Source organism: Dictyostelium discoideum (assembly GCF_000004695.1).
Source record: "Dictyostelium discoideum AX4 chromosome 1 chromosome, whole genome shotgun sequence".
Classification (NCBI taxonomy): Eukaryota; Evosea; class Eumycetozoa; order Dictyosteliales; family Dictyosteliaceae; genus Dictyostelium; species Dictyostelium discoideum.
This window is the reverse complement of record NC_007087.3, coordinates 15,202-42,138: the sequence shown is the minus strand read 5'-3', so window position 1 is coordinate 42,138 and position 26,937 is coordinate 15,202. Positions and strand designations below refer to the sequence as shown.

The 26,937-nt window shown below is 31.3% G+C and overlaps 19 protein-coding genes across 19 annotated transcripts; 8 read left to right on the top strand and 11 right to left on the bottom strand.

The window, feature by feature from the left end:
• Window positions 1-89: 89 nt before the first annotated feature.
• DDB_G0267228 (hypothetical protein) lies at window positions 90-2,249 on the bottom strand (the record flags this gene model as incomplete). The annotated part of the gene is made up of 1 exon (XM_642683.1): window positions 90-2,249. One exon carries the CDS (start codon window positions 2,247-2,249, stop codon window positions 90-92), a length of 2,160 nt encoding a protein of 719 aa, XP_647775.1.
• A 395-nt stretch (window positions 2,250-2,644) lies between these two features.
• Window positions 2,645-2,905, top strand: DDB_G0267226 (hypothetical protein; the record flags this gene model as incomplete). The annotated part of the gene is made up of 1 exon (XM_642682.1): window positions 2,645-2,905. The coding sequence occupies one exon, from the start codon at window positions 2,645-2,647 to the stop codon at window positions 2,903-2,905; it is 261 nt and encodes an 86-aa protein (XP_647774.1).
• Window positions 2,906-3,128: 223 nt separating this feature from the next.
• Window positions 3,129-3,425, top strand: DDB_G0267224 (hypothetical protein; the record flags this gene model as incomplete). Its single annotated transcript, XM_642681.1, has 1 exon — window positions 3,129-3,425. The coding sequence occupies one exon, from the start codon at window positions 3,129-3,131 to the stop codon at window positions 3,423-3,425; it is 297 nt and encodes a 98-aa protein (XP_647773.1).
• A 171-nt stretch (window positions 3,426-3,596) lies between these two features.
• DDB_G0267222 (hypothetical protein) lies at window positions 3,597-4,076 on the top strand (the record flags this gene model as incomplete). Its single annotated transcript, XM_642680.1, has 1 exon — window positions 3,597-4,076. One exon carries the CDS (start codon window positions 3,597-3,599, stop codon window positions 4,074-4,076), a length of 480 nt encoding a protein of 159 aa, XP_647772.1.
• Window positions 4,077-4,605: 529 nt separating this feature from the next.
• Window positions 4,606-4,836, top strand: DDB_G0267220 (hypothetical protein; the record flags this gene model as incomplete). The annotated part of the gene is made up of 1 exon (XM_642679.1): window positions 4,606-4,836. The coding sequence occupies one exon, from the start codon at window positions 4,606-4,608 to the stop codon at window positions 4,834-4,836; it is 231 nt and encodes a 76-aa protein (XP_647771.1).
• A 238-nt stretch (window positions 4,837-5,074) lies between these two features.
• DDB_G0267218 (hypothetical protein) lies at window positions 5,075-5,281 on the top strand (the record flags this gene model as incomplete). The annotated part of the gene is made up of 1 exon (XM_642678.1): window positions 5,075-5,281. One exon carries the CDS (start codon window positions 5,075-5,077, stop codon window positions 5,279-5,281), a length of 207 nt encoding a protein of 68 aa, XP_647770.1.
• A 190-nt stretch (window positions 5,282-5,471) lies between these two features.
• Window positions 5,472-5,969, top strand: DDB_G0267216 (hypothetical protein; the record flags this gene model as incomplete). The annotated part of the gene is made up of 1 exon (XM_642677.1): window positions 5,472-5,969. The coding sequence occupies one exon, from the start codon at window positions 5,472-5,474 to the stop codon at window positions 5,967-5,969; it is 498 nt and encodes a 165-aa protein (XP_647769.1).
• Window positions 5,970-6,086: 117 nt separating this feature from the next.
• DDB_G0267214 (hypothetical protein) lies at window positions 6,087-6,224 on the top strand (the record flags this gene model as incomplete). Its single annotated transcript, XM_642676.1, has 1 exon — window positions 6,087-6,224. One exon carries the CDS (start codon window positions 6,087-6,089, stop codon window positions 6,222-6,224), a length of 138 nt encoding a protein of 45 aa, XP_647768.1.
• A 35-nt stretch (window positions 6,225-6,259) lies between these two features.
• DDB_G0267212 (hypothetical protein) lies at window positions 6,260-9,006 on the bottom strand (the record flags this gene model as incomplete). The annotated part of the gene is made up of 5 exons (XM_642675.1): window positions 6,260-6,303; window positions 6,655-7,004; window positions 7,089-7,132; window positions 7,280-7,847; window positions 7,949-9,006. 5 exons carry the CDS (start codon window positions 9,004-9,006, stop codon window positions 6,260-6,262), a joined length of 2,064 nt encoding a protein of 687 aa, XP_647767.1.
• An 894-nt stretch (window positions 9,007-9,900) lies between these two features.
• On the bottom strand, window positions 9,901-13,002 carry DDB_G0267210 (hypothetical protein; the record flags this gene model as incomplete). The annotated part of the gene is made up of 3 exons (XM_642674.1): window positions 9,901-11,743; window positions 11,866-12,661; window positions 12,735-13,002. 3 exons carry the CDS (start codon window positions 13,000-13,002, stop codon window positions 9,901-9,903), a joined length of 2,907 nt encoding a protein of 968 aa, XP_647766.1.
• Window positions 13,003-13,218: 216 nt separating this feature from the next.
• Window positions 13,219-13,806, bottom strand: DDB_G0267208 (hypothetical protein; the record flags this gene model as incomplete). The annotated part of the gene is made up of 1 exon (XM_642673.1): window positions 13,219-13,806. One exon carries the CDS (start codon window positions 13,804-13,806, stop codon window positions 13,219-13,221), a length of 588 nt encoding a protein of 195 aa, XP_647765.1.
• Window positions 13,807-15,722: 1,916 nt separating this feature from the next.
• Window positions 15,723-18,210, bottom strand: DDB_G0267206 (hypothetical protein; the record flags this gene model as incomplete). The annotated part of the gene is made up of 6 exons (XM_642672.1): window positions 15,723-15,926; window positions 16,006-16,184; window positions 16,253-16,423; window positions 16,485-17,344; window positions 17,470-17,903; window positions 18,034-18,210. 6 exons carry the CDS (start codon window positions 18,208-18,210, stop codon window positions 15,723-15,725), a joined length of 2,025 nt encoding a protein of 674 aa, XP_647764.1.
• A 460-nt stretch (window positions 18,211-18,670) lies between these two features.
• On the bottom strand, window positions 18,671-20,649 carry DDB_G0267204 (hypothetical protein; the record flags this gene model as incomplete). The annotated part of the gene is made up of 3 exons (XM_642671.1): window positions 18,671-18,786; window positions 19,591-19,734; window positions 20,502-20,649. 3 exons carry the CDS (start codon window positions 20,647-20,649, stop codon window positions 18,671-18,673), a joined length of 408 nt encoding a protein of 135 aa, XP_647763.1.
• A 240-nt stretch (window positions 20,650-20,889) lies between these two features.
• Window positions 20,890-21,270, bottom strand: DDB_G0267202 (hypothetical protein; the record flags this gene model as incomplete). The annotated part of the gene is made up of 1 exon (XM_642670.1): window positions 20,890-21,270. One exon carries the CDS (start codon window positions 21,268-21,270, stop codon window positions 20,890-20,892), a length of 381 nt encoding a protein of 126 aa, XP_647762.1.
• A 1,883-nt stretch (window positions 21,271-23,153) lies between these two features.
• DDB_G0267200 (hypothetical protein) lies at window positions 23,154-23,358 on the bottom strand (the record flags this gene model as incomplete). The annotated part of the gene is made up of 2 exons (XM_642669.1): window positions 23,154-23,247; window positions 23,288-23,358. The coding sequence occupies 2 exons, from the start codon at window positions 23,356-23,358 to the stop codon at window positions 23,154-23,156; spliced, it is 165 nt and encodes a 54-aa protein (XP_647761.1).
• Window positions 23,359-23,444: 86 nt separating this feature from the next.
• Window positions 23,445-23,642, bottom strand: DDB_G0267198 (hypothetical protein; the record flags this gene model as incomplete). The annotated part of the gene is made up of 1 exon (XM_642668.1): window positions 23,445-23,642. The coding sequence occupies one exon, from the start codon at window positions 23,640-23,642 to the stop codon at window positions 23,445-23,447; it is 198 nt and encodes a 65-aa protein (XP_647760.1).
• Window positions 23,643-23,839: 197 nt separating this feature from the next.
• Window positions 23,840-24,211, bottom strand: DDB_G0267196 (hypothetical protein; the record flags this gene model as incomplete). The annotated part of the gene is made up of 1 exon (XM_642667.1): window positions 23,840-24,211. The coding sequence occupies one exon, from the start codon at window positions 24,209-24,211 to the stop codon at window positions 23,840-23,842; it is 372 nt and encodes a 123-aa protein (XP_647759.1).
• A 94-nt stretch (window positions 24,212-24,305) lies between these two features.
• DDB_G0267194 (hypothetical protein) lies at window positions 24,306-24,760 on the bottom strand (the record flags this gene model as incomplete). Its single annotated transcript, XM_642666.1, has 2 exons — window positions 24,306-24,567; window positions 24,753-24,760. The coding sequence occupies 2 exons, from the start codon at window positions 24,758-24,760 to the stop codon at window positions 24,306-24,308; spliced, it is 270 nt and encodes an 89-aa protein (XP_647758.1).
• A 131-nt stretch (window positions 24,761-24,891) lies between these two features.
• Window positions 24,892-25,453, top strand: DDB_G0267192 (hypothetical protein; the record flags this gene model as incomplete). Its single annotated transcript, XM_642665.1, has 2 exons — window positions 24,892-25,018; window positions 25,431-25,453. The coding sequence occupies 2 exons, from the start codon at window positions 24,892-24,894 to the stop codon at window positions 25,451-25,453; spliced, it is 150 nt and encodes a 49-aa protein (XP_647757.1).
• Window positions 25,454-26,937: the final 1,484 nt, after the last annotated feature.

Sequence of the window (26,937 nt, the reverse complement as noted above, 5' to 3'; positions counted from 1 at the left end):
AAAAAAGAAAATTGGAAAAAAAGAAAAAAAAAAAAGAAAAAGTTACGTAAAAATGTAAAAGTTATGTAAATAAGTTCAACGAATTTTTTTCATTTTTTTTTTTTACTTATTGAAAATTGGTCATGGCACTTATAAATTATAAGATAGTTAGACGAATCGATTTGTATTGGTATTAATGTGTTTACTATGTTATCAAATACTATACTTGAAAAGCTTTTTCTTAAAAAGTGGTACTTATTATTTTGATCACCTATATCTTTATCAAAGTATTGTATATAAATAGAATGTGCACTTTTTTTATTTTTTAATTCTATTAAACAAATAGCAATAATTATTGCACTCCATCGTCCAGTTAATGAATTTTCTGAGGCAACTTCAATTCCATCACCAACATTATATATTTCTTTTAAATTTTTAATTGATTTATGAAATTGAATATTTTCAATGTTTTTGTAATGCAAGTTAATGTCTGATAAAATATTATTTTTTAAATAAATATTTTCATTTTTTTTAATTATTTGCCCTAAAATTAAATCATTATTGTCATCATCTTTTTCTTTTAGATTGTTAAAATTATCTAAAAATGTTGCCATTAATATTTTTGTTACTCTTTCAAATTTATGTTGATCTTGGTTGTTTGTATTGTTTGTCAAAAGGTCTTTAATTTTACTAAATTGTGCTTCAAATCTCTCTGCTGATGTAAATTTTGGTGCACCCCAATTTTTTATATATAAAGGATAATGTAATAAAAGGTGAAAGTTGATTGGTTCATTTGGTATTATCATAAATATTTTTTTATTAAAATTTTTAACTAAATAATTTATTTTATCCAAATCATCTTCGTCGAAAGAATCTTGATATAATAAAAAAGTAATCTGAACCATTTCTTCTAATAATAAGGAATCATCATTTGATACATTTGATTTAGTAAAAAATAAAATAAAATATAATATGCTTCTATTCTCTCTACCTTTTCTTGTTTTTACACCAAATAAAGATTCTGATGGTGGTAAATGATCTGGAATGATTTTAGCTTCTTTTAATTTTTTTATAAAAATTGTAATTTGATCCTTATATTTTTTGAAAATATAATTTAAAACCCATTGTACAATACCCAATAATATTTTGTGTAAAATATCAGTATGTAAGTACAAATAATTTATTTTTAAATTTTCTACCCAAGATCTGTCATAATCTGTAATGCCGATTTTTTTCATTTTTTGTTCTGTTTCTAATTTTAAAATTTTATTTTGAGGATTCAAAAAATCTTGTTTATTTGGTTTTGAATTGTGAAAGTCAATAATGTCTTTTTGATTTCTATAATTTCCTTCTTTTAATAAATAATCGACACCTCTTGCTTTATCACATGTATGACATGAGAACTCATTGCAATTATAATGGTTAATCCTACAAGATGATCTAAATTCTGGTATATCCATTGTTAATCCATATGGTATAATTTCATAATCATTTCCATTATTATCTTTAATTATTAATTTATTATTAAATTGCGCTGAAAATAATTTTTTAATTGTTTGATGTATATTGTGAAACCTTTCTTTTGGAACACTAAATAAAACAATTTTGTTATTTTTAAAAAATGGACCATTATAATTTTCAAAATCCACCATTATAGTATAATCTGATCTACCTTGATGACTCATTCCGTCACTAAATATTCTTAATAAAATAAATTTATCTGAAATTGAATTTTTTACTTTTTTGAATTGTTCTCCAGATTTATAATTTTTATAAATACCTTGCTCATAGTCTTTTGAGAAATCTAAATATTCTAAAAAAATTTTTTTTTCAATTAATAATTTTACAACTGAACAAATTTCATAATAAAAAATTGACTCTTCATAATATTTGTAACTCAAAAAGTGACCATCGATAGGTAAATTTGCTAAAAATATAGAATCCATATACTTTGTTGTATATCTAATTTCATTAATTGCATTTATATTGTTTTTAAAAAAATCCAAAATTTGTTGCATAAATTTTAACGATTTAGCATTTTCTAAACCCAACTTTAAAAATCCAATTTCATAATTATTTAATTCTTTTCCTAAATTTCCATTTTCTTTTTCTTTTAAAATTTCAATATCATCATTTTCTTGTCCATTTTGGTTTAATATATTTCCTATATCCTCAAATGAATTATTTTCATTTTCATTTTCATTTTCATTTTCTAAATTATTATTATTCTCATCAATTATAAAATTTTCATTTAAATTTTGTTGGCTCATATGATCAAGAGGTCTTCAATCATCAACCAACGTACCAAGTTCACAAAGTTAATCATCAGCCAAATCAAGAGAAATACAAGGTAGTGGAAGTAAAACACCAAGAATGGAAAGAAGTTCAAGATCAATTCATCATCAAACATCTGAAGGGAAACTACAAGGAAGTCTTCGATTCATTAGACCAAGTTCCGCCATCTCGGAAAGGTTTCAATTTTGAAGTGAAGTTAAAATATGGTGCACAAGTTCCAAAATCAAGATGTTATCCAGTACTATTGTCAATATAACAAGAATTGAAAGATCAACTTACTGAAAGGTTAAAGAAGTTATGGATTGAAAGAAACAAATCAGAATTCGGTGCACCAGTGATATTCGCAAAGAAGAAAAATGGTAAGTGGTGAATGTGCATCGATAACCGTTCATTAAATGACTTTACTATTTATGATAGTTATCCACTTCCAAATACAACGGTACTCATCCAGAAGACCAAAGGTGCAAAGTTAATGTCCAGGATCGATTTAGCCGATGGTTTCCACCAGATCCAAGTAGAACCTAGAGATCGGTCAAAGACAGCATTCCATACACCTTTTGGTACATTCCAGTGGAGGGGAATGCCATTCGGTGCCAAGAATGCACCGTATACTTTTCAAAGATTTATGTAACAAATATTGGCCGATGAAATCGATTGAGGACTCGTCGTGGTCTATATCGATGATATTTTAGTACTAACAAAATCTTTTTATTATGATCAACATAAACAAGATTTATCACAGGTATTCAATAAGCTCAAGTATCATAACCTCAATGTAATGTAGTACAACTCTTCATCCGTGTCAAATCGTCGAGTGGCCAGAACCAATTGATAAGACTACCGTTAGATAATTTATGGGAACCGTTAATTATTGCAAGGATTTCATCCGAAATTTAGCCATTATAGCTGATCCACTCTATCGTCTCACTAAGAAGAATTCTGCTTTCACATGGGATACTGAGGTGCAATTGGCTTTTGATCAAGTTAAATCAGCTGTAGCCAATGCGGTAAGTCTCAACCTTCCAAATACCAAGTATCCATTCTACCTTGAATGTGTTAGAAAAGGAAGCCTATTCGTGAAATCATTAGAAATGCATCACTTCAATATCTTTGGGTTCAAGGTAATCATCATAATAATATTTAATTCCTAAGAAACCAAAGGGTCCTTGGGTTAAATCAAAGAATCAACAGATGGATGCAGAAGATTGATGCCTGAAAAGTCACACTTGAATACATCAAAGGCGTCACCAATTCAGCCGCTGATGGTCTTTCAGATCACATTATAATAATAATATTTATCACATAACTTCGATCGAAGTAAAATGGACTTCTCTCAAATTACTAACTCTCTTAAAAATTCTTTTTGTGATAAAAATTATTTTAATACAGGTATCATTCTTGATGAAATGAAGATCGTTAAGGAAATTTTAAAAGGTTATGAATTGGAAGCTAAACTTATTAAATCTGAAACCATCAACGACCAGTATAAAAGTTTAAGTATCACATATCAGAATGGTATCGAATGGATCAAGATTGAAGATGTCATACAGTTAGTCATTTCAAGTTATCATGATTCTGCTATTGCTGGACACTGGAGTAATCGTAAAACTTCTGAATTAGTCAAGAGAAATTTTTATTGGTATGGAATGATGGAATATATCTTATTTTACTGCAAGAGTTGCAATGTTTGTTTATGCGCCACAGATGAACATGGGATTATACTTGCCATCTCATTTACCTGTCTGATGCTTTATGGAAATCAATATGGACTTTATATCCGGGTTGGATGCCTGTACTGTTGATCAAGTTGAGTATAATGATACTTTGTTCACATCAACACCTTGGAAGAAATGTATTCAAGTCAACAATATTACTCACAATACATGTCTGCCTTACCACCATCATGGTAATGGTCAAGCTCAAATCATGGTCAGAATTGTCTCGAATGTTCTCCGAAAGTGTCTAATCAATTCCAAATTTGTTTCTAATCCAGATATGTCATCCAATATACAAAGGAAAGAAGATAATCAGTTGCATGTAAAAGAAAATAAATCAGTCACAGATTTTATCAATCAAATAATTGTTAGAAACTTAAAACCAAATCAATATAATCATTTAGCAACTTATTTAATGATGATTATAATGAATTATTTGGGACTGAATTAATAATTAATAATATCAAACTTAAACATATTATTGTTAATGGAAATGAAAAAGAACAAAAATATATCATAAATTTCCGCAAAAAAAAAAAACAAAAAAAAATAAAAAAAAAAAAATTTGTTTTTTTTTGTTAAATTTTTTTTTTTGTTTTACAATATAAAATTTAATATGAAAAAGTTTACAACTGAATGTTTTATATGTAATTGTGTAATTGAATTTTCAGCCAAAACGATTGAATTAATTCAAGAACATGTTCATAAATGTATAAATGTTAAACTAGATGAAAATGAAATTGAAAGATTTCCAACAATTGAACAATTTAATGATAAACAAAAACAGATAGAAGAATTATCAAAAAAAGTTGAAGAATTAACTTTTAAATTGAACTTTGTTGAATAAAATATGAATAATTGTTCACTCTCAAGTGAAGAAAGGTGGAAAAGAAAAAGAACAAATGAATTAAAACTAAATTTCTTCAAAGATGAATCACAGCTAGTTCAAACATCAAAATCAGTCCAAACAACCAATCGAAACCATTGAAAACATTGAACCCATTCAACAGATAGAATCGACTCAACAAACAAAACAAATATCAAATGTAAATTCACCAGTAAAATTGAAACAATATACACAAACCATGGAGACAATTATAAGAAGATTCTCCCCAAAAGAAAAAGAAAAAGAAAAAGAAAAAGAAGAAAAAGATGAAAAATCAAAAGATAAAAAAGAACCAATTAAAACAAGATCAAAATCAAAAAATGATGAAGAAGAAGAAGAGGATGAACAAGAGTTGGTTCAAGGAAAACCAAAAGGTAATTCCAAAAATATCAAAACAAAAAAATAAAAATAAAAGACAATTTTTAACAAATGTATCCATTGAAAAATTAAAGGATAAATTTTTATCTTTAATTGGAATATCATACGAAAATTTCAATGACTACATTTTAGAAAAGTTGGTTGTTAAAAATGGTGAAAAAAGGGGTCGAAAGAAACTATATTGCATTTATTTTCGCCACTATACATGACCTGTTATAATGGAAGTTCTTTTTAATATTGATACCAGAACTTTAAAAAGATATGTTGATGAATATATAATATATACAAAACAATTAGCAATTAATAATTTCCAATCAATATTTAATGATAGAAAAGATAAATCAAATAGTTGTGACTATAATGATGGTGTTAAACAATATACAGTAACAATGGTGGTGGATGGATCGGAACAACAAATAACTATTCCCACCAATGAAAAATTAAGAAATATGTTATACAGTGGTAAAAAATGTAAATCAACTTTAACTCTACTAGTTTATTGTTGTCCTAATAGTGGGAAAATATTACACATAGGGTACCCAAGTGGTGGTTGTAAAAACGATATTAATTTATTTCAAAGAGATTTAGAATTTATTAAATCATTAGATGAAAATGTTGATTCCGTGTTTGGTGACAAAAGATTCAGGGGTTTAACAAAACATTTCAAAAATATATTTACGATCCCATCAGGTCAAAGAACTGATTACCAAAAATAAAAAGATAACAATCAAAAATCTATTAGAATAATTATAGAAAACGTATTTACAAGAATTAAACAATTTTAAATAGCAAGTCTACCACTTATATATAAATTTAAAAGCGATACAATAGATATGGATAAAGTTTTGGAAAGACATCACGATGTGTGGTGTGTCATTGGCTATTTAGTCAATAAATACCAAACAATCAGAAGTGATTTATCAAATGAAACAAAACTTGTTGATTTTGGTGCTCTTTTTGATATTCAATAAATTTAATTTTTCCAAGTTAAAAACTTCATATTAAATTAATATGAAAAGTAGATGATATCTTCTACTTCTATGTTTACACCTTTTCAAGTGAAAAAAAATAATAAAAAAAAAAAAAAAATTATAAGATTTAAAATTAAAATGAAATTTGTTTTTTTTTTTTTTTTTTTTTAATAAAACGCATTATTTAAAACAAAAATTTTATATAATATTAAACAATATTTGTTAAGACTTATCGTAGAATTAAAATTTAGTATGTAAATCATTCTTTTATTTTATTTATTTTTATATATATTTTTTATTTTAATTGTTAATAAATATCAAAAAATTTATAAAAAAAAGAGAATCAAAGGTTTCAAGCTATCATTGATTCTCTTTTCGACAATCAACAAGTCAGTATCATTGTTTTTGAAGTTGGATGATACAGAATTACCTTCAAGTGTAATAAATGGAGCGACATTCACTTGGAAGTTAGATGGAAAGTTGAATACTTTATTCAATTCGGATATCTCATCTTTCTTGAGGATACATTCTTCTTCTACGAGTAAACCTTGATTGTTTACCATATGTTTGTACTGACCAAGTAAGGTATCGGATAATTGATAATCGGTTGAAACATCGAAATTGTTACTTGATTCATCTTCACTTTGTTCATTCTCAGTGTCAGAGTTATCATGAGAAGGTTGGCTACGTGAATTTTTATTAGAATAGAACATTGGTTCTTTCATGAATCTTGTAAAGGCTAAGGAAAGGTTGTTGATTTGATCTTCCATTGATTTCATTCTTAAATCAAAGGTTTCAATTTAATTTTTATGTTTTTCGACCTTGCTCAATGATCGCGTCATTGTGCCGGTTCGAAATTTTTACTTTTCTTTGGAAAATTTTTTATTCTTCGAATGTTCTATAACATTCTAAAAAATTATCTTAGATATTTGGGAAATTCAAATAAATAAATGTTATTCATAATATATATATATATATGATAATATAAACAAATCACCCGAATGGGGTTTTCTTCTTCCTTTAGAGGCTCTAAGGTATGTTGCAAGGTGGCGAACAGGGCATACTTGAGAGTTTGTATCATCTAACGATGTTAATTCTAAGATTGAAACAACACCATTTCTTTGTTCTTTAGCATTAATAACTGGACCTTTGATTGAGTCAGGAGTAATAATGAGACCTTTGAACGACCACTTAAACAAGTCTGGTGATCTTGCTAAACCAAACATTTTACAGAGTACAAATGTCTTGTTTAATAGCGCAGTGTATGTGTACTTAGGGATGACTTTGATAGTAGATAAGTGCTTGAATACTTGATTTGCATCCCATATCTCTTTATACTTTGCTGATGAAGGGCGCAACTTGTGAATATTAGTCATAATTCTTGAGATGAATGGATCATTAACAATATCAGTTTGATTCCTAAGGAGTAACAACTGATTCAACACAGAGCGATGACCGTTAATTGTTGAGAAGGCTAACGGAGGTTTGTGCTTGAACAGACGTGTAAGATAATCCATGAAAACTTGTTTGTTCGACGAGTGTAAAGTCTGAATGGGATGACTGCATCTTTCAGTGCGATTAACTTTCCTTTTAAACCAGCAAGCTTTCTTGGGGAGCAACAATCTAGTTTTAAAAAGTTTCTTATTTCCTTGATGACACTTTTTTTCTTTTCTTTGGGAACAAGAAGCTTCATTGATACCGAATCGATCTGTAACCCGAGAAACGTAATTGATTGAGTTGGTTCGAGAACACTCTTTTCTAGGTTTAACTTGAAGCCTAGTTTGACAAGTAAGTCAATTGTCTTTTTGAGGTTGGATATACATTCTTCTTTTGTTGAACCGACGATTAATAGATCGTCCAAGTATGCGATGACGGATACGTTGATATCTCTCAACATTCGAAGTAAAGGTCTTAACAGCATTGTAAAGATACGAGGAGCTGTTGATAACCCGAACGGCATTGTTTTCCAACGGTAATGCGAACCTTTCCACACGAAGCGGAATAAGTCTCTGGTATTCAAGAAAGTACAGGTCTTAACAGCATTGTAAAGATACGAGGAGCTGTCGATAACCCGAACGGCATTGTTTTCCAACGGTAATGTGAACCTTTCCACACGAAGCGGAATAAGTCTCTGTATTGTGGATCTACTAATACGTGGAGGTAAGCTTTCTTGATATCGAGTTTTACCATGTAATAACCTTGTTTGACCATTGATGGTAGATTCTTGATTCCTTCCTTCTTGAATGATTGGTTGTTGATGTAGGTGTTTAACCTTTTTAAATCTAGAACTGGACGATGTAGATTCGTCCCAGGTTTTGGAACCGTAAACACGTTGGAGTAAAAAACGCGTTTTGAATAACAGTTTGGAAGTACTTGTTCGATGGCATCGTCTGATAACAAGTCTTGTACTTCCTTTGTGATACAATCTGATTTTGGACCCTCTGGAATTGAAATCGGAATTGGGTTTAGCATCGGCTTGAAATTTGGAAGTAGATGGACTTTTAATCCATTTACGACCTCTTGACAAAAGTTTGGAAGACCCAATTCTTTCCAAACTTGTTTGTGGTGGAACAGACGTCCACATACTGGTAAGTTTACTTCTTGTTCTTCTGAAAACGGTTGTTGGTACCGTTGGCAGACTTGGTATTGTTGCTACCTGATGCAACATTACTTGGTGATCCATTGAAGTTGTTAGATCGGCCATTACTCCCACTACTGGATTTACTATTACTACTGTTTCCTGTAGTGTTATTACCACTTGAGTTAACTGATTTCTTGACATTGGACTTGGAATGATAATTCAATTTTAACAATGATTGTTTAGCTTCGTTGTTCTTTCTGATTGACTTGGCTAGCTTTCTTACACGTTCAGTTTCAGTTTCATCAAACATCTTTGGTGTATCCTTGATCTTAATTGGTAAGAGTACTTCAGAACCATAGATTTCTTTAGCGATGTTTTTACGACGGACACGACTAAGCGATGCTTGAGCATTAACGGCTAAGACGATTGCACTCTGAGTTAAGTAACTAATAAGTTCTACATCGACATTGGAGCTATCAGATGATAACATACTTGACATGAGAAGCAAAGGTTTCAAGCTATCGTTGATTCGCTTTTCGACAATCAACAAGTCAGTATCATTGTTCTTGACGTTGGATGATACAGTAATACCTTCAGGTGTACCGAATGGAGCGACATTCACTTGGAAGTTAGATGGAAAGTTTAAAAATTTAATTTATTAAATTATATTTTATATTAAATATATATATATATATTATGAATAACATTTATTTATTTGAATTTCCCAAATATTTAAGATAATTTTTTAGAATGTTCTAGAACATTCGAAGAATAAAAAATTTTCGAAAGAAAAGTAAAAATTTCGAACCGGCACAATGACGCGATCATTGCGCAAGGTCGAAAAAACTAAAAAATTCCGAACCGACACTATGCACAAAGTTGTGAAGGGTCGAAAACTCTTATTTTTTTGAGTTTTGCGAAATTTTTAAGAAAATAAAAACGTATAAATAGTGGCACTAAAAACTAAAACAATTTGATTTATGGAATTCCGACTAAGGGCGGGTGGGATGGGACTAATATATATATATATATTTAATATAAAATATAATTTAATAAATTAAATTTTTAATTTATATTATCATATATATATATATATTATGAAATTTGGACGACAGTATTTAAGAAACCACCAGATTTTTCACCAATGATTCTTTTATCGTAGAAAGTATCTACAGTATCGTTTGATTTCCAACGACCCAACTTCTTTACAACGTGGAACGGAGCGTTATTGGACAACAGCAGAGAAGCCATAGCGGAACGGGTAGAGTGAGATTTGAACTTGACAATATCAATACCTGACTTTGAGAGTGTTGATAGTACAATTGAATTAATATCATTAACTTGAAGCGGTTCACCCTCATTCTTAATAAAGACAGAGTCACCCGAATGGGGCTTTCTTCTTCCTTTAGAAGCTCTAAGGTATGTTGCAAGGTGGCGAACAGGGCATACTTGAGAGTTAGTATCATCTAACGATGTTAATTCTAAGATTGAAACAACACCACTTCTTTGTTCTTTAGCATTGATAACTGGACCTTTGATTGAGTCAGGAGTAATAATGAGACCTTTGAACGACCACTTCACCAAGTCTGATGATCTTGCTAAACCAAACATTTTACAGAGTACAAGTGTCTTATTTAATAGCGCAGTGTATGTGTACTTAGGGATGACTTTGATAGTAGATAAGTGCTTGAATACTTGGTTTGCATCCCATATCTCTTTATACTTTGCTGATGAAGGACGCAACTTGTGAATACCAGTCATAATTCTTGTAATGAATGGATCATTAACAATATCAGTTTGATTCCTAAGGAGTAACAACTGATTCAACATAGAGCGATGACCGTTAATTGTTGAGAAGGCTAACGGAGGTTTGTGCTTGAACAGATGTGTAAGATAATCCATGAAAACAACTAAGGTTATGTTTGCTGGATTCAAAGAGTTCAAAGTACAGAAATTGCGGAATCTTGTATAACTGGAGCTATATACTTTGAGAGTTGAAGGTTCCCAAGACTTCATTAACAGCTCAGCTGTTTTTGTATTTGTTGTACGAGCGAATGACATTACATGAGATTGGAAAGTTGAATAATCCCCAGTTTCCAACGTTGTTGAATCTGGATTGGTATCGACTCTACTGATTGTTTGGTCAATACTTCTTGGAATGTTCCCAGTACTTGAGGAAACATGTGACGATGATGACGAGGAACTTGAGCTTGAATCATCGGATACCAAGTTGCTGATCTCCAGATTGGGAAGATCAGTATTGTAGAAACCTTCTTCGAACTGTATGAGTTCATCTTCTCCAGGATAGAAGGCAAAAGAATGGGTGGTGGGAAGGCCAGACATTGCCTCCATTGACTCCAATCGAGGTGGAGTGCATTCATTCTGATTGTTGAGTAGTTGCTCGTTTGATGGTTCAGGTGAGATGCGAACAGATCCATCTGTATTTGACCGAATTGAAGTTGGATGCGATTGAACACTTCCTTCTTCAGTTGCCAGTTGTAACTCTTGATTACTCTGGTCGATGATTTGTGATTCATCTCTGAAAGACGGCTGAGGTGGTCGGCTTTTACATTGAAGAATCCTGGAATATGCTCTCCAATCAAGTTCACTTTCTTCTTGAGGCATTGTTTCCAAAGTTGTTCGAACAGAACTGAGAGATCTTGTATTTGACCACCCTGGCGATTGATGTAAGAGAGAGTGGTAGTGTTGTCGGTTTGAATCTTCAGCTTGCAGTTGTTCAGTTTCCGACATAGCGCTTGATAAGCCATTAGCAGCGCGAGCATTTCTCGACGATTTGACGACATGTTTGATTGAGTTGTTGACCACTGGAATGACCAAGTTTTGATTACCTTGTTTCCTTTCTTGAGTGTGGCACCTGCACCTGATTCCGAGGCATCGGTTGTAAGAACATAGTCGTAACTTGGAAACAGACTGATTTCTTTTCCATTCCATTGGTTTAGAACTGTTAACCAATGTGAAATCTCTGACTTGACCTCTTGGGGAATGGGGAATGATTGATCCCAATCTCCGTTGGCTAGAGTCAGACACTGAGAGTGAAACTTGTTTGTTCGACGAGTGTAAAGTCTGAATGGGATGACTGCATCTTTCAGTGCGATTAGCTTTCCTTTTAAACCAGCAAGCTTTCTTGGGGAACAACAATCTAGTTTTAAAAAGTTTCTTATTTCCTTAATGACACCTTTCTTCTTTTCTTTGGGAACAAGAAGCTTCATTGATACCGAATCGATTTGTAATCCGAGAAATGTAATTAATTGAGTTGGTTCGAGAACAATCTTTTCTAGATTTAACTTGAAACCTAGTTTGACAAGTAAGTCCATTGTCTTTTTGAGGTTGGATAAACATTCTTCTTTTGTTGAACCGACGATTAATAGATCGTCCAAGTAAGCGATGACGGATACGTTGATATCTCTCAACATTCGAAGTACAGGTCTTAACAACATTGTAAAGATACGAGGAGCTGTCGATAACCCGAACGGCATTGCTTTCCAACGGTAATGCGAACCTTTCCACACGAAGCGGAATAAGTCTCTGTATTGTGGATCTACTAAAACGTGGAGGTAGGCTTTCTTGATATCGAGTTTTACCATGTAATAACCTTGTTTGACCATTGATGGTAGATTCTTGATTCCTTCCATCTTGAATGATTGGTTGTTGATGTAAGTGTTTAACCTTTTTAAATCTAGAACTGGACGATGTAGAGTCGTTCCAGGTTTTGGAACCGTAAACACGTTGGAGTAAAAAACGCGCTTTGAATAACGGTTTGGAAGTACTTGTTCGATGGCATCGTCTAATAACAAGTCTTGTACTTCCTTTGTGATACAATCTGATTTCGGACCCTCTGGAATTGAAATCGGAATTGGGTTTAGCATCGGCTTGAAGTTTGGAAGTAGATGGACTTTTAATCCATTTACGACCTCTTGACAAAAGTTTGGAAGACCCAATTCTTTCCAAACTTGTTTGTGGTGGAACAGACGTCCACCTACTGGTAAGTTTACTTCCTGTTCTTCTGAAAACGGTTGTTGGTACCGTTGGCAGACTTGGTATTGTTGCTACCTGATGCAACATTACTTGGTGATCCATTGAAGTTGTTAGATCGGCCATTACTCCCACTACTGGATTTACTATTACTACTGTTTCCTGTAGTGTTATTACCACTTGAGTTAACTGATTTCTTGGCATTGGACTTGGAATGATAATTCAATTTTAACAATGATTGTTTTGCTTCGTTGTTCTTTCTGATTGATTTGGCTAGCTTTCTTACACGTTCAGTTTCAGTTTCATCAAACATCTTTGGTGTATCCTTGATCTTAATTGGTAAGAGTACTTCAGAACCATAGATTTCTTTAGCGATGTTGTTACGACGGACACGACTAAGCGATGCTTGAGCATTAACGGCTAAGACAATTGCACTCTGAGTTCTACATCGACATTAGAGCTATCAGATGATAACATACTTGACATAAGAAGCAAAGGTTTTAAGCTATCGTTGATTCGCTTTTCGACAATCAACAAGTCAGTATCATTGTTCTTGACGTTGGATGATACAGTAATACCTTCAGGTGTACCGAATGGAGCGACATTCACTTGGAAGTTAGATGGAAAGTTGAATACTTTATTCAATTCGGATATCTCATCTTTCTTGAGGATACATTCTTCTTCGACGAGTAAACCTTGATTGTTTACCATATGTTTGTACTGACCAAGTAAGGTATCGGATAATTGATAATCGGTTGGAACATCGACATTGTTACTTGATTCATCTTCACTTTGTTCATTCTCGGTGTCAGAGTTATCATGAGAAGGTTGGCTACGAGAGTTGGTATTAGAAGAGAACATAGGTTCTTTCATGAATCTTGTAAAGGCTAAGGAAAGGTTGTTGATTTGATCCTCCATTGATTTCATTCTTAAATCAAAGGATTCAGCGCTATTAGTGGCAGAGGTACTACTACTAGAGGCTTCGTTATTATTAACAGTGGTAGACATATTTTATTGTTGATATCTAAAATTATAATATGAGAAAAATAATAATATTAAAAATTAATAAAGAGAAATAATTATTTGTATAAAATTTGTGTGTGTGTGTATCTTAAATATATATAGGAGGAATTCCCAAATAAAATAAATCAAATTGTTTTAGTTTTTAGTGCCACTATTTATACGTTTTTATTTTCTTAAAAATTTCGCAAAACTCAAAAAAATAAGAGTTTTCGACCCTCCACAACTTTGTGCATAGTGTCGGTTCGGAATTTTTCAGTTTTTCGACCTTGCGCAATTATCGCGTCATTGTGCCGGTTCGAAATTTTTACTTTTCTTTCGAAAATTTTTTATTCTTCGAATGTTCTAGAACATTCTAAAAAATTATCTTAAATATTTGGGAAATTCAAATAAATAAATGTTATTCATAATATATATATATATATGATAATTTAAAATTTGCTTTAAAGGTGGATTTTTCTTTGCTGTGAATATATATATATGATAATATAAAAGCGATTAGCCTAGGAGATCTAGAAGTGTTTAAACTTATTAGCTGGGTTACTTTATTGATCGGCATCCCCTTTATTATATTCAATAAACAACTACAAAAATTAACCCATTGTTCCGAATAAGTCCATGGGAAGAACTCATTTATTACTTGCTTAGACTAAGCCTGCTTATAGAGTATAGGATTTGACTTGTTGTCTGATCATTACCCCTTGACAAGACTCGAAGGCTTTATTGATAGACAGGCTGTAAACCCAAGCTAGGACGAGACTTCAGTTGATTTACATGCCAAGCAATAATTACTAATTCCCCATGTATTGGGACAATAAGATCTTTCTCATCGACCTACATTATCTGCCTTGTATCGAATATTTTACTTGGCTCCTCGCCTATGATAAAGNTATATTGGACCTACATCGTAATTATCATAAGCAAACTTTCAACAACCGCTGCTATATTTTAAGTTTTCAACAAATAGATCGACTCACCGTTCCTGTACTAGATGGCTAGAAGAAGATACCGTTTCAAGATATCCAAATTGACCATCAACAAAAATGGGGAAATAACCATTGGCGCTCTATCTGCACCGCTTATGGGAAGCACCCTATTTTGAGTACTTTTCGACCTACTTCCTTCAGACATTGGCATAACCTTATGTGTATCTATACCAACTAAATCTATCGCTATCGAAGTTATGTTTGAATTTGATGCGGGTCCAAATTGACCTCCAAACTCCGCAACAGGTAGCGTCAATTCCTACCCCCTATCAGGATGCTAGGCAGCTTATTAACCCCAGAACAGAAAACATCATGAAGGATAACCGAGCGATCCCATACCAGTAGGTTTTGGGCACCACATTCAATGCAAATTAGAGTATAATCGACCTGCTATTTGTGAAGGCCCCAACGCTTTTCATATTATAAAAAAATATTACGTTTCTCCCTCAGATGCTAAAGTGAAGCCATAAATTAAAAATTTAATTTATTATATAAAATATATATATATATATTATGAATAACATTTATTTATTAGAATTTCCCAAATATATAAGATAATTTTTTAGAATGTTCTAGAACATTCGAAGAAAAAAAAATTTTCGAAAGAAAAGTAAAAATTTTCGAAAGAAAAGTAAAAAATTTCCACGTGGCGCGATAATTATGCCAAGTGGCAAAAACAGTTTTGTGAAATTTTTAAGAAAATAAAAAAAATAAAAATAGTGGCACTAAAAACTAAAACAATTTGATTTATGGAATTCCGACTATGGGCGGGTGGGATGGGAATAATATATATTAATTTTTAATATAAAATATAATTTAATAAATTTTTAATTTATATTATCATATATATATATATTATGAAATTTGGACTACAGTATTTAAGAAACCACCAGATTTTTCACCAATGATTCTTTTATCCTAGAAGGTATCTACAGTATCGTTTGATTTCCAACGACCCATCTTCTTGACAACGTGGAACGGAACGTTATTGGACAACAGTAGAGAAGCCATAGCGGAACGGGTAGAGTGAGATTTGAACTTGACAATATCAATACCTGACTTTGAGAGTGTTGATAGTACAATTGAGTTAATATCATTAACTTGGAGCGGTTCACTCTCATTCTTAATAAAGACGGAGTTACCCGAATGGGGGCTTTCTTCTTCCTTTAGAGGCTCTAAGGTATGTTGCAAGGTGGCGAACAGGACATACTTGAGAGTTTTTATCATCTAACGAAGTTAATTCTAAGATTGAAACAACACCACTTCTTTGTTCTTTAGCATTAATAACCGGACCTTTGATTGATTCAGTAGTAATAATGAGACCTTGATAGTAGATAAGTGTATGTGTACTTGGTGGATGACTTTGATGGTAGATAAGTGCTTTAATACTTGATTTGCATCCCATATCTCTTTATACTTTACTGATTAAGGACGCAACTTGTGAATACCAGTCATAATTCTTGTAATGAATGGATCATTAACAATATCAGTTTGATTCCTAAGGAGTAACAACTGATTCAACATAGATCGATGACCGTTAATTGTTGAGAAGGCTAACGGAGGTTTGTGCTTGAACAGATGTGTAAGATAATCCAAGAAGACAACTAAGGTAATGTTTGCTGGATTCAAAGAGTTCAAAGTACAAAAATTGCGGAATCTTGTATAACTGGAGCTATATACTTTGAGAATGGAAGGTTCCCAAGACTTCAGCTGTTTTTGTATTTGTTGTACGAGCGAAGGACATTACATGATATTGGAAAGTTGAATAATCCTTAACTTCCAACGTTGTTGAATCTGAATTGGTATCGACTCTACTGATTGTTTGGTCAATACTTCTTGGAATGTTCCCAGTACTTGAGGAAACATGTGACGATGATGACGAGGAACTTGTGCTTGAATCATCAGATACCAAGTTGCTGATCTCCAGATTGGGAAGATCAGTATTGTAGAAACCTTCTTCGAACTGGATGAGTTTATCTTCTCCACGATAGAAGGCAAAAGAATGGGTGGTGGGAAGGCTAGACATTGCTTCCATTGACTCCAATCGAGGTTGAGTGCATTCATTCTGATGGTTGAGTAGTTGGTCGTTTGATGGTTGAGGTGAGATGCGAACAGATCCATCTGTATTTGACCGAATTGAAGTTGGATACGATTGAACACTTCCTTCTTCAGTTGCCAGTTGTAACTCTTGATTACTATGAACGATGATTTGTGATTCATTTCTGAAAGACGGCCGAGGTGGTCGGCTTTTACATTGAAGAATCCTGGAATAGGCTCTCCAATCAAGTTCACTTTCTTCTTGAGGCATTGTTTCCAAAGTTGTTCGAACAGAACTAAGAGATCTTGTATCTGACCACCCTGGCGATTGATGTAAGAAAGAGTGGTAGTGTTGTCGGTTTGAATCTTCAGCTTGCAGTTGTTCAGTTTCCGACATAGCGATTGATAAGCCATTAACAGCGCGAGCATTTCTCGACGATTTAATGACATGTTTGATTGAGTTGTTGACCACTGTAAGAACATAGTCGTAACTTGGAAACAGACTGATTTCTTTTCCATTGGTTTAGAATTGTTAACCAATGCGAAATCTCTGACCTGACCTCGTGAGGAATGGGGAATGATTGATCCCAATCTCCATTGGCTAAAAGTTAGACACTGAGAGTGAAACTTGTTTGTTCGACGAGTGTAAAGTCTGAATGGGATGACTGCATCTTTCAGTGCCATTAGCTTTCCTTTTAAACCAGCAAGCTTTCTTGGGGAGCAACAATCTAGTTTTAAAAAGTTTCTTATTTCCTTGATGACACTTTTTTTCTTTTCTTTGGGAACAAGAAGCTTCTTAGATATTGAATCGATTCGTAATCCAAGAAATGTAATTGATTGAGTTGGTTCGAGAACACTCTTTTCCAGCTTAAACTTGAAACCTAGTTTGACAAGTAAGTCCATTGTCTTTTTGAGGTTGGCTAAACATTTTTCATTTGTTGAACCGACGATTAATAGATCGTCCAAGTAACAACATTGTAAAGATACGAGGAGCTGTCGATAACCCGAACGGCATTGTTTACCAACGGTAGTGCGAACCTTTCCACACGAAGCGGAATAAGTCTCTGTATTGTGGACGATGTAGATTCGTTCCAGGTTTTGGAACCGTAAACACGTTGGAGTAAAAAACGCGCTTTGAATAACGGTTTGGAAGTACTTGTTCGATGGCATCGTCTAATAACAAGTCTTGTACTTCCTTTGTGATGCAATCTGATTTCGGACCCTCTGGAATTGAAATCGGAATTGGGTTTAGCATCGGCTTGAAGTTTGGAAGTAGATGGACTTTTAATCCATTTAGGACCTCTTGACAAAAGTTTGGAAGACCCAATTTTTTCCAAACTTGTTTGTGGTGGAACAGACGTCCACCCATGGTAAGTTTACTTCTTGTTCTTCTGAAAACGGTTGTTGGTACCGTTGCACAGGGGCGAAAAAAAAACCTTTAAAGCATCTTTAAAGTAGGAATGTAAATAGTACTATTATAAAGTGTACTTAATAAGTATAATTATAAAGTATACTTTTTAAATATACTAATTAAGTATACTTATTAAGTATAATTATTAAGCGTAATTATTAATTATAATTATAATGTACTCTTTATAAGTACACTTATTAATTATTCTTATTAATAATATTTATAAAATTCAATTTAAAAGTGCTTTTATAAATTTATATTATAAAGTTAAATTGATAAGATATATTAATAATATCACTTTAAAAATAAAAATTAAAAATAATAATTTAAAATAAAAATTAAAAAAGATTTAAAAAAAAAAAGAAAAAATTAAAGTTGAGTATGTGAAATCATATTAATTTTTTTTTATTTAAACGATTTAATTTATTGGAGCATAAAGAGGTATTGAAGTGAATTCAAAAGCAACCTTTTCAGTGTAAGTAAGTTCATCAGGAGAGTCAATGAACTTTTGAGAAACACCACGCAATGCTTTAACTATTAAAGAAATAAGAGATTTGGAACCGCTGTACCATTCTTTTTCTTCAAAATTATCTTACCACAGCCAAGAAAAAACCACCTTTAAAGCAAATTTAAATTTAATTTAAAGCGAATTTAAAGTCCTGAATTAAAGCAATTTTTAAGGTAATTTTAAAGGTAATTTTTAAGGTTACTTTAAAATCACCTTAAAAATTACCTTTAAAATTACCTTTAAAATTACCTTTTTAATCGCTTTAAAAGCGAGGTCCTGAGTTCGAAGCCGTTATTTAAAGGAAAAATTTTTTTTAATTTTTTTTTAATTTTTCAAAAATTACCAAAAGGGATTCGATCCCCCGACCCTCTATCAAAGGGTAGTCTCATCAACCATTACACCATTTGATTGCTTTGATGAAATTTTAAAAATGATAGAATATTTTATCCCCATTTTTTTTTATCTAAAATTAGATCTTTTTTATTAAAAACCTTAAATTTATATTTAAAGGAAATTTAAATTCACTTTAAATCTACTTTAAATCTACTTTAAATCCTATTTAAATATCTTAAAAATCATCTTAAAAATCACCTTAAAAACCACCTTTAAAATTACCTTTAAAATTACCTTTAAAATCACCTTTAAAATAAATTTTTAAGCAATTTTTAAGCAAATTTTAAAGGCATTTTTAAATATCTTAAAAATTACCTTAAAAATTACCTTAAATATGAATTTTTTAAACGCGGCTTTAAATTCAATTTAAATCCAATTTAAATCAACTTTGCTTTAAATTTGCTTTAAAGGTGCATTTTTCTTTGCTGTGACCTTACCAGTTGCATAGTATTGAGAAACACAATTTCTGTGCAATGTTTCATACACCAATATTTTTTCTATAATATTTGTTGTTGGTGGATGAATTGCATTTGGTCTTTGAGGTCTTTGTTGTCTTCTTACCACAGCGAAGAAAAATCCACCTTTAAAGCAAATTTAAAGCAAAGTTGATTTAAATTGGATTTAAGTTGAATTTAAAGCCGCGTTTAAAAAACTCATTTTTAAGGTAATTTTTAAGGTAATTTTTAAGATATTTAAAAATGCCTTTAAAATTTGCTTTAAATTAAATTTTTAAGCAATTTTTAAGGTGATTTTTAAGGTAATTTTAAAGGTGATTTTAAAGGTAATTTTTAAGATAATTTTTAAGATATTTAAAAATGCCTTTAAAATTTATTTTAAATTAATTATAAATAGAATTTAAATTAATTTTAAATAGAATTTAAAGTAGATTTAAAGTAGATTTAAAGTGAATTTAAATTTCCTTTAAATATAAATTTTAGGTTTTTAATAAAAAAACATCTAATTTTAGATCAAAAAAATGGGGATAAAATATTCTATCATATTTAAATTTTCATCAAAGCAATCAAATAGTTTAATGGTTGATGAGATTACCCTTTAATAAAGGGTCGGGGGATCGAATCCCTTTTGGTAATTTTTCAAAATATTCAAAAAAAATTTTAAAAATTTATCCGTTAAATAACGGCTTCGAACTCTGGACCTCGCTTTTAAAGCGATTAAAAAGTTAATTTTTAAGGTAATTTTAAAGGTAATTTTTAAGGTGATTTTAAAGTAAACTTAAAAATTACCTTTAAAATTACTTTAAAAATTGCTTTAATTCAGGACTTTAAATTCGCTTTAAATTAAATTTTAATATGCTTTAAAGATGGTTTTTTCTTCGCTGTGACAGTACGTTGTGGATCTATGGAGTTATCAGTTTGATTTAAAATAAGAGATGGTATTGGTGTTATTGGTGATGTTTGTGAAGTTATATATGATCTATTTACATAATTACCACTTCTATTTGGTGTTTCAAAAGATGCAGAATTATTGAGAGTCATTTTTTTTATATATTTTATAAATTTTTTTTTAAAATCCTATAATTCCCAACCGAAAAAAAAAGAAAATTGGAATAAAAAAAAAAACAAAAAGTTAAGTAAAAATGTAAAAGTTTTGTAAATAAGTTCGACGAAATTTTTTCATTTTTTTTTTTACTTATTGAAAATTGGTCATGGCACTTATAAATTATAAGATAGTTGGACGAATCGATTTGTATTGGTATTAATGTGTTTACTATGTTATCAAATACTATACTTGAAATGCTTATTATTTTGATCACCTGTATCTTTATCAAAGTATTGTATATAAATTGAATGTGCACTTTTATTATTTTTTAATTCTATTAAACAAATAGCGATAATTATTGCACTACATCTTCCAGTTAATGAATTTTCTGAGGCAACTTCAATTCCATCACCAACATTATATATTTCTTTTAAATTTTTAATTGATTTATAAAATTGAATATTTTCTATGTTTTTGTAATGAAAGTTAATGTCTGATAAAATATTATTTTTTAAATAAATATTTTCATTTTTTTTAATTATTTGCCCTAAAATTAAATCATCATTGTCATCATCTTTTTCTTTTAGATTGTTAAAATTATCTAAAAATGTTGCCATTAATATTTTTGAAACTCTTACAAATTTATGTTGATCTTGGTTGTTTGTATTGTTTGTCAAAAGGTATTTAATTTTACTAAATTGTGCTTCAAATCTCTCTGCTGATGTAAATTTTGGTGCACCCCAATTTTAGCTTCTTTTAATTTTTCTATAAAAATTGTAAATTGATCCTTATATTTTTTGAAAACATAATTTAAAACCCATTGTACAATACCCAATAATATGTTATGTAAAATATCAGGTTGTAAGTACAAATAATTTATTTTTAACTTTTCTACCCAAGATCTGTCATAATCTGTAATGCCGATTTTTTTGTTCTGAATACTTTTTTATTTTCTTAAAAATTTCGCAAAACTCAAAAAAATAAGTGTTTTCGACCCTTCACAATTTTCCTGCATTGTGTCGGTTCGGATTTTTTATGTTTTTCGACCTTGCGCAATGATCGCGTCATTGTGCCGGTTCGAAATTTTTACTTTTCTTTCGAAAATTTTTTATTCTTCGAATGTTCTAGAAACATTCTAAAAAATTATCTTAAATATTTGGGAAATTCAAATAAATAAATGTTATTCATAATATATATATATATATATATATATATATATATGATAATTTAAAATAATAATTATGATCAACCATCATTTTCCCCTTCTTTATAGGATTTAGAGTTAATGTTTCTAAGTTGATGCGAGTGCCTATAATATCATTAGTTCCCTTTTTAAAAGCTCTTTTACCATCTACAGAGATATATCTGCCGCTACCAAGAACTAATTCTTTATATCATTTCCTAAAAATTATTCGCCTAATTCTAAAGCTCTGTTATATGAAATTTTTATTCCATCTTTTAATCCTAGTTCAGCCAAAGTTTTAAATTCCGTCTTCGCCCCCTTTACCACTTTAACACCCTGCGCTATAAATCCAATGCAACCGGTGATAGCTTTACAACCTGCCTCTGCATACCAATTTCAATGGTTTTTTGATGTAGAGGATGATTGCTAAACTCCATTTTAGTCCTATTAAAGGCTTTTAAATCTACATTAGTATGATCTTTCTCTAGTGCTTGCTTGGCTTGTTTAAAATCCAATTTTAAACCATTATAGCTCATCTTTTCGGCAAGCAGCATAATTGATTCTTCTAAAGCCTTAGGGAGAGGGAGTTTGTCAAGTCGATGGTAGGTCTAGTGAGGATAGGTTCATGCTGCTCAGTTGTAGTTGGTTTAAATTCTTCTTGGACGTACTCATGACTGGATAAGAAATCATGGAGCTTCTTTGTTATTTTTTCAAAGTCTTGCTCAAATACCATGGCTTCTTGTTGCGTATCTCGAATGATCTTTGATATAGCTGCTCTTTGGCTTGTATGAGTGTATCGAGTTAAGATTGCGGGGCCGCTTTTCTGAGTTGGTAAATTCCCTTTAAATTCACCAGATAAGACAGGTTGCTTCTTAAGTAGCACACCTCTTCTTTAGCTTCCTCCACTTGCGCTATCTGCTGATCCATCTGATCTAGCAAAACACTGCTTTGCATGAATAGAGAAGGGTCATCCTATTTGTATCCCATTGTTTTAGCAATTCCTGTGTCTGCTTGGTCAGATTAGTCACGTTTTACATTGGCTCATGCTGCACAGAAGAAGCATTGAATTGCTGAGCGAGGATGTTTAACTATTACCCTGAAACTTCTTCCTGCTCCTGCTCAGGTTTTTCTGCTTCCTTTTCACGTTCCTCTATGTACTTTCTTTTCGCCTCTTGCAGATCACGTTGTATCCCTTGGAGTTCCTATCCAAGTTGGTTTTTAGATGCTAAAATTCTTTTTTGGAAGGTGCTTTTAGCTCATCATTTGTTTTCCAGCCTTTTCCATTGCCCCAATTATTAATCCGTTGTAGATTATTGTTTAACCATCCACCAGCAAATGAGCCAAAGACAGATAAGCCGGGTTTTGTTGAAAACAACCACCAAAAAAGCCACCAGCTCCTGTTGACGCGATGCTGCTTTTTAATAATGGTAGGACCACATAAGAAACCAGACACACCAATGCATCCACAGCCAGAATCCCTACAATAGTTGCGGTAATGGGATTTTTTTTGACCCAATCCCATAATTTACATACCATGCCCTGTTTTCCCACTCCTGTTTTCTCTTTGTATTTTTTACATCTTCTTGGTCTCTTCTGCTCTCCCTTTCTTTATCCTGGTGGGGCTCTTTGGTGAGCGCTGCTATACCCTGAACATTCTCTTCGATGATGCGTTTGTTTTCTTGCTCTCATGTTTGCTGCGATTGGTGTACTTCTTGTTTTACAGCAAGAAGCGTTAGAGTTAGTAAACTCTACCTTTCTTCTAGCTGCTTGCTCACGCATGGTTTGTGCATTTTGAAGCACGATCATCCTCTCTTTGAGGTTAAGGTGCTGCTGTTGCCGCATATGGGCTAGCTGCCTCGGATCGTCTTTTCTTCGATACAAGAGAGCTTTTCTTTTTTTCAGTCAATGCGGTACTTCGGGCGCTTTGAGATCTATGAACAGCTGGGGGTGCGCTGTTGATCAATCAAGCTTCTTGTTCCTGCTCATTGAGTACTTTACCTTCTTCAATGCGTTCCTTTAGCTCTTTGTGTCGCCTCCAATTGATCTTGTTTGGCTTTTTCTTGCGCTATTTCTTGCCCTAAATCTGCTTGGGCCTTTTGAGCTAGGTTCTGGGCTTGCTCAAGCTGTGTTTTTTTTTTCCTAAAATCGTTGAGGAGTTGCTGTAGTTTCGCTTCAAGTGCTTGCTGCTCACGCTCCACTTCTTCTAGCGGCCTAGTTTGACTAGAAGGCTGGTATTGCTTGTTTATTCCATCAATTTGGGCTTGAAGCTGTTTTATTTGCTGGGATCGTTCTTGAATTCCCTTTGTTACGTCGATCTGTTTTGCTTGTGCGTGTTTTATTTGTTGAGTAACCTCTTTGAGGCGTTGCTGGGGCATCTAGCCTAGCGGGTATAATCCTTTCGATGGTATCTTTATTGTGCTTGGTTTAGTTAAGGAGCTCTTTGGCGAGTTCTTCATTAAGAGTACAGCTCTAAGTGATCTTTTGTGCCATTTTCTGCGTACTATCATGTGATTTTCTTGGCTCCTGTAGTTCTTTTTGGGTGTGGTTGAGTGCTTGGTCTAGCTCCTTACGCTTCTTTGTTAATGTTTGCTTGAGGGATTGAGTGAGATCGTCAGTATCTTCAAATAGTCTTTTGGTGGTATGGAGGTTGACTTGCTGGGCGGTTTGTAGCCTTTGAGCAGCTGCTAGGTTTTTGGCGTGGTATTGGACTACTTTTTCATAAGGAAGAGTACTCTTAAAATTTATAAAAAAGATTTTTTATAAATTGTTTCCCATCTCTTTTTTTTTTTTTTTGAAATTATAAAAAAAAATAAAAAATGAAAATTAGATAACTTTTTATTATTTCTTTTTTTTTTTTTTTTTTTGTTATTTATATTAATTATTATTATTTTTTTTTTTTTTAAAAAAAAAACTTACTCTAACATTTAAATTATAATTTTGTAAAATCGAAATTTTAACAATAATAATTGAAGGGTCAAATAATGCAAATGCAGTTATTATTATTATTTCAAACAGCTACATTAGATAATGGATTTCATGTAAATATAGGAGAAAAATGTTAGTTAGTATACCAGATATATCATATAAACAAAGACAAGAAATTATTCTTAAAAATATTGAAAAATATAATAACAATTGGTCATCAAAATCAACAAAAAAACAATTTAAAATTGGTGATACAGGTTTTTATTAGAAACATTAAATAAAAAGAAAACATTGGTAAAGAACAAGATTATTGAAATACATAATGATGATCAAAACAATAAAAAACCTATAGGATACAATTTCTAGAGGATGTTATTACACAGCAAAGAAAAATGCACCTTTAAAGCAAATTTAAAGAAAAGTTGATTTAAATTGGATTTAAATTGAATTTAAAGCCGCGTTTAAAAAATTCATTTTTAAGGTAATTTTTAAGGTAATTTTTAAGATATTTAAAAATGCCTTTAAAATTTGCTTTAAAATAAATTTTTAAGCAATTTTAAAGGTGATTTTAAAGGTGATTTTAAAGGTAATTTTTAAGGTAATTTTTAAGATAATTTTTAAGATATTTAAAAATACCTTTAAAATTTATTTTAAATTAATTTTAAATAGGATTTAAAGTATATTTAAAGTAGATTTAAAGTGAATTTAAATTTCCTTTAAACATAAATTTAAGGTTTTTAATAAAAAAGATCTAATTTTAGAAAAAAAAAATGGGGATAAAATATTCTATCATTTTTAAATTTTTCATCAAAGCAATCAAATGGTGTAATGGTTGATGAGACTACCCTTTGATAGAGGGTCGGGGGATCGAATCCCTTTTGGTAATTTTTGAAAAATTAAAAAAAAAATTTTAAAAAATTTATCCGTTAAATAACGGCTTCGAACTCAGGACCTCGCTTTTAAAGCCATTAAAAAGGTAATTTTAAAGGTAATTTTAAAGGTAATTTTTAAGGTGATTTTAAAGTAACCTTAAAAATTACCTTAAAATTACCTTTAAAATTGCTTTAATTCAGGACTTTAAAGCAAATTTAAATTTAATTTAAAGCGAATTTAAAGGTGGTTTTTTCTTCGCTGTGTAATAACAAACAAAAAACCGATATGTATTGGACCAAATAAATTAGTTCATTATAATCAAGCAAAGGAAAGAATCCATGATTTTAAACCACAGTACAATGATTTAAATGATTCAAACGATTCAAATGATTCAAACGATTTAACTTCTTTTACATCAAATTTGCACCTATCAAACCATAGAAAAGTTGTTGAGATATTATTTTCTTTTACAAAGAAAATTGGGTATGATCTTAATAATTACAATTTTAATGCAATCGCGATTCAAGATGATCCTTTAAAAGTTTTAGACTTTTTTTCCAAAATTAATGTATTGAATAATAATTTACCTAATGAAGCAAATCCTTGTTTCCATACCTTTAAAAATGAAAAATTAAAACATGAATGTTTGAAATTGATGGATGGTAATGTGACATCTCCAACATTAATTAACCAATTAAGGAAAGAATTAGGTTTACTTACTATACCCCAATATGTTATTTAAAAATCTGTTACCTGTAATCCTTCTTTGAATGTTGCTCGTCAACTTGTGTCATCTATTGAACATATATCCAATATTCATCATTTGACAAATGCTTTGCAACAACCACCAACTTCAAAAACATCATCATCTTTTGTTCAGACTTTAAATCCACCAGATATTGTCTCTCAAACACCATCAAATTCACCAACCATTGTTACCATAGCACCATCAAATCCACCATTCATTGTTACTCGAGCACCATCATATACACCAACCATTGTTATTCAAGCACCATCAAATCCACCAGCAATTGCCACTCAGAAACCATCAAATACACCAGCAATTGTCACTCAAACACTTTCAAACCATCCAGATAATGTCATTGTACCCATGTTGTCTCCAATCAAAATTCAACATAACAAACAGATCATCCTAAGATCCCTAAAACATGACTCCCCTCAAAAACCAAAAAAAGTTAAAATTTTCAAGAAAGGAATTATTAGCCAAAAAAAAAAAAAAATATATTTTAAAAAATTGAAAAAAATTAAAATAAAAAAAAAAAATTTATAATTCACAAAACAC